The sequence below is a fragment of the Gavialis gangeticus genome, unplaced genomic scaffold, assembly GCF_001723915.1.
Source record: "Gavialis gangeticus isolate Ggan-Ray unplaced genomic scaffold, GavGan_comp1, whole genome shotgun sequence".
Classification (NCBI taxonomy): Eukaryota; Metazoa; Chordata; order Crocodylia; family Gavialidae; genus Gavialis; species Gavialis gangeticus.
In genome coordinates, this window is record NW_017729024.1 from 8,156,225 (window position 1) to 8,159,916 (window position 3,692).

The window sequence follows — 3,692 nt, forward strand, 5'->3', positions numbered from 1 at the left end:
CCCCCCAAAAAAATCCCTGAGCTCTAGTGAACGCCAGTTAAAATATTCCTACCTTCATGTCCTTGCACAACCCCTTAATCCATCCTTTTCCTTTCTCTGTACCCTAACCCTAAACTTAACCTGTGGCAGCTGTTTGCTTTCCTTTTAAGCAGAGAAGGAGATCTGGTACACTTCTGTCTCTCCAGAATAAGAGTTTAATGCCCAGAGAATGAATGGGCAACTTTGCTGCTTGACTCCAATGCTCACATGTCTCCAGGGACTCAACTGTGCAATTTGTTTATCTTTCTTACTGACTAACAAATAGAACTTGTATACGTGTCTAGGTCCCCCGTGTGTACATTGGAGAAGTCTGCATTGGTGGTTTTTCTGATCTAGACGCTTTAGATAAAAATGGAGAACTTGTACCAAAACTGGAACAACTTGGTGCTCTACAGTAGTCCAAAGGTAAGTGGCTGATAGGAATTGGATCTAGTAATGGTTAAATGGTATTTACTGATTAGTAAATGAGAACTAATAATATTGGTATTGGCAATATCCAGAATGCATTACTTGAGTATAACTGGGTTTTGTGTATACTTAACCTTCACATAGGAGAATGTTCCTTGATAACTAGTTTCATTGTGCAGCAGAAAACAAAGATATCTTCCTTCCTTAGTGAAAGCTAGTCAGGGTGACATAAAACAAATTCTGGCTATAAGGCTAAGGAAATTGCAGACAGGCAAATGTTGGTGCTCCTTTCAGATCTGGGGGAACACATGACATCACCATCTTGCCTGTATCCAAATAATTAAAGAGAAATCCATTCTGCAAAGCTTTTCCTTGCCTGTCCTACTTACTTACCTAGAAACAAAATAGTGGAGCCCCCTAGGTACTTTAAGCTGGAAAGAGAAGAGATGCATCTATAAACACATCTGTTTTTTCTTCTGCTTAAGGCAGAGTCTGTATAACAGTGGTGTGTGCTCTTTTACAGGAGAAAAGAGCATAATAATTATTCTTTCCCTTTCTCAAAATTGTTCCTGGTCTGTCTTGTTACCAGTTGCCTATTACTGCTTCATACGTGGAGGGACTGTTACACTTGACCAAGTGTTTGACTGCAGACTCATCAGAGAGTTGCTGGCCTCTGTTAGATCTTGGTCCCTGTAAGCTAGTGCAGCCAGACACTTTTCTTGATTAGAGTACATGAAGCCATATCATCACATTAGTGATTTTTAAATAATAAATCAGATGCTCTGTATAGGGTTTGTTGTCAGTTCTGTCATCTCTGTTAATCTGCCAAGCTTGTTATCTAATGGCACTATTCTTCCTTTCTATAAGATTACTGTATAGATGGATATAATGTCTACTATGGTGACTTTGAACCTGCTATCTCTGATACTTTGAGCTGCTGGCTATGGTTTGAGCTAAAGCATGCTCACTCTCTTAATCTCTGATTTTTGTAGTAGGCTTATCTCCTCTGTCGGTTGGCTACTGAAGGTAAATGTATATAGACAGAATAGTTAATGTGTAAAGGAGCCATATCTATGTAATGGCAACATCCACAAAGTATGTAATAGAAGCTGTGAGGGTGAAAAGTGTCTCCTGTCATAAAAGAAGGACTGGTCAGGTCAGGAGACTGGATGAATGTCAGGCCTACAGGCAAAGTTAAAGTGGAGGTAAGTCCAGGGAGTCTCTGGAAGGTCTGCAGGACCTGCCACCAGCCTGATGACTGGCTTGAGGTTATCTATTTTACTTGTAACATAGAGAAGTAGAGCTGGAAGGGACTTTTAATGTCATCTAGTGCAACCCCGTCACCTTAGGCAGGAAAGGGCCTTGTATGCCACCTTGGTGCTAGATGCACTGATGCTAGTCTCTTGCTAAAGTAACACATGGTTGAAGATGGTTTTAAGAGCTAGCTGCTGCCTTCATTCTGGGGCTTCAGTTTGTGGGCAGGGCCAAATCAGTGTTTCAATCTAATCCCAGGAGGGAAAACTAGTCCTAAAATCCTCCATACTTAAGGAGGACAAAATGAGATGAGTGTGCTGGTATTTAAGCATCTTTGCTTGATCACATAAAGGAAAATGCCAAAATGACACTAACAGGCCACTTAACTAATGCAGGACTTCCTATGCATGCACACTTCAACAGTAGTTGCAGTACAGTAATACCTACCTCTTTCCTCCTCCACTTACATGGACAGTGCTGTGGCAACTCCTACAGGCCGACAAGGATAAGGTGATGGTTGGGAGTCTGAGTACATGTGTGAATAAGGGGTGGGACAGGGCATTGGGAAGCCACTTAGGCTAAAACTTAAAGCCATACCACACCAGCAGAACAAGTAGAGATGAGTAGCACAGGGGAGGTATCAGTTAAAGATCTCTGAACAAGTGTTGACTAAGTGATTATGATGCATGACATGGGTCAGTTCCTATGCCTTAGATGAGCATAAGTTTCAACCTCTCTTCCTCCCACTAACTGAATAATCACAACCTGGTTTTCCTGGATCAGCTGCTCTGAGGCTCAGTTGATGGCAGCTGATGAATAGTAGTAAGACTTCATCATAAGCTTTAATTTCTGTGTGGCTTCCTACAGTCCTGCTTGGTGCCCAAATACTAGACACTGGGATGCAGTTCACACATTCTGTGCTAGCATGTATGCATGCTAGACAGAGAACAAAGAAAGGAAGATGAGTAGTTCTTGCTAGGTCTTGTAGGAAGAATACATAGAATCAAAGAAAACTGGGGTTGGAAGGGACCTCAGGAGGTAACTTGATCCAAACCCCTGTACAAAGCAGGACCATCCCCAACTATATCATTCCAGTCAAGACTTTTGTCTACCTGGGTTTTAAAAATCTCCAAGAATGGAGATGCCACAACCTCTCTGAGTAGCCTGTTCTAGTGCTTTTCTACCCTCTTTGAGGTTTTTGTTCATGTTCTTCCCAACCCCCCCCCCCCCCAATCTAACCTAACCTCTTGCTGCAAGTTGAGACCTCTTGTTCTTCATTCTATCATCTGCTACCACTGAGAACAGTTTAGCTCTGTCCTCTTTGTAACTAACCACTCTAAGGCGGGAATAGGCCAAGTACGGCCTGCTGACTAGATCTAGCCGAAACACAGGGGCAGCCTGAGCTGTGGTGTGTGCCCAGGCACACAGCAGGGCTTGGGGCAGTGCAGCTGCTGATTGCTGCCCCAAGATCCCAGGGTCTCTATGGAGGCCAGCGAGGAGCTGTGCAGGTAGGGCATTCCACTGGGCAGACATGATCGGAGAGACCTGCCTGTGTAGCTCCCAGCTGATCTGCATAGAGACCCTAAAATCTTGGGGCAATAACTGTGTGGGGCTGGGCCAGAGCAGAACAGCCATGTGTTTCCTGCACTTCCCTCCCCACAGAACTGGTCCCCATTGCAGGGGCATGTGGGCAGCAGATCACAGCTCTCCCCAGGCCTTGGGCTCCAGCCCTATGCTGCCACCACCCTGCAACCCTGCCTTGTGATCCCAGCCTCACCCATCCCTTCCACTCCTGAACACTGCTCCCAATCCACCTGGGACCCTAGTCCATATAGTGAGTTTTGATGAGATGTTGCATAGGGAGGGGAATAGAGAGAGGGGGTGCTGACCCAGCTGCAGCACCTCAATAAAATTCCCTACATGACTCAGGCCCAAATAACTTCCTGCCTCTCCTTTAGGGGGTTGAAGTCTGTTGTTAAATGCCCCCCCCC

The 3,692-nt window shown here is 44.8% G+C and overlaps 1 protein-coding gene across 1 annotated transcript in view; it reads left to right on the plus strand.

Moving 5' to 3' along the window:
* GLRX (glutaredoxin) overlaps positions 1-3,692 on the plus strand; it is a 12,762-nt gene that overhangs the window by 6,751 nt on the left and 2,319 nt on the right. The window contains exon 2 of the mRNA XM_019516867.1: positions 324-444. Within this exon, the coding sequence (XP_019372412.1) occupies positions 324-437 (114 nt within the window). The 3' untranslated portion in view covers positions 438-444. The remainder of the gene's footprint in view (positions 1-323; positions 445-3,692) is intronic.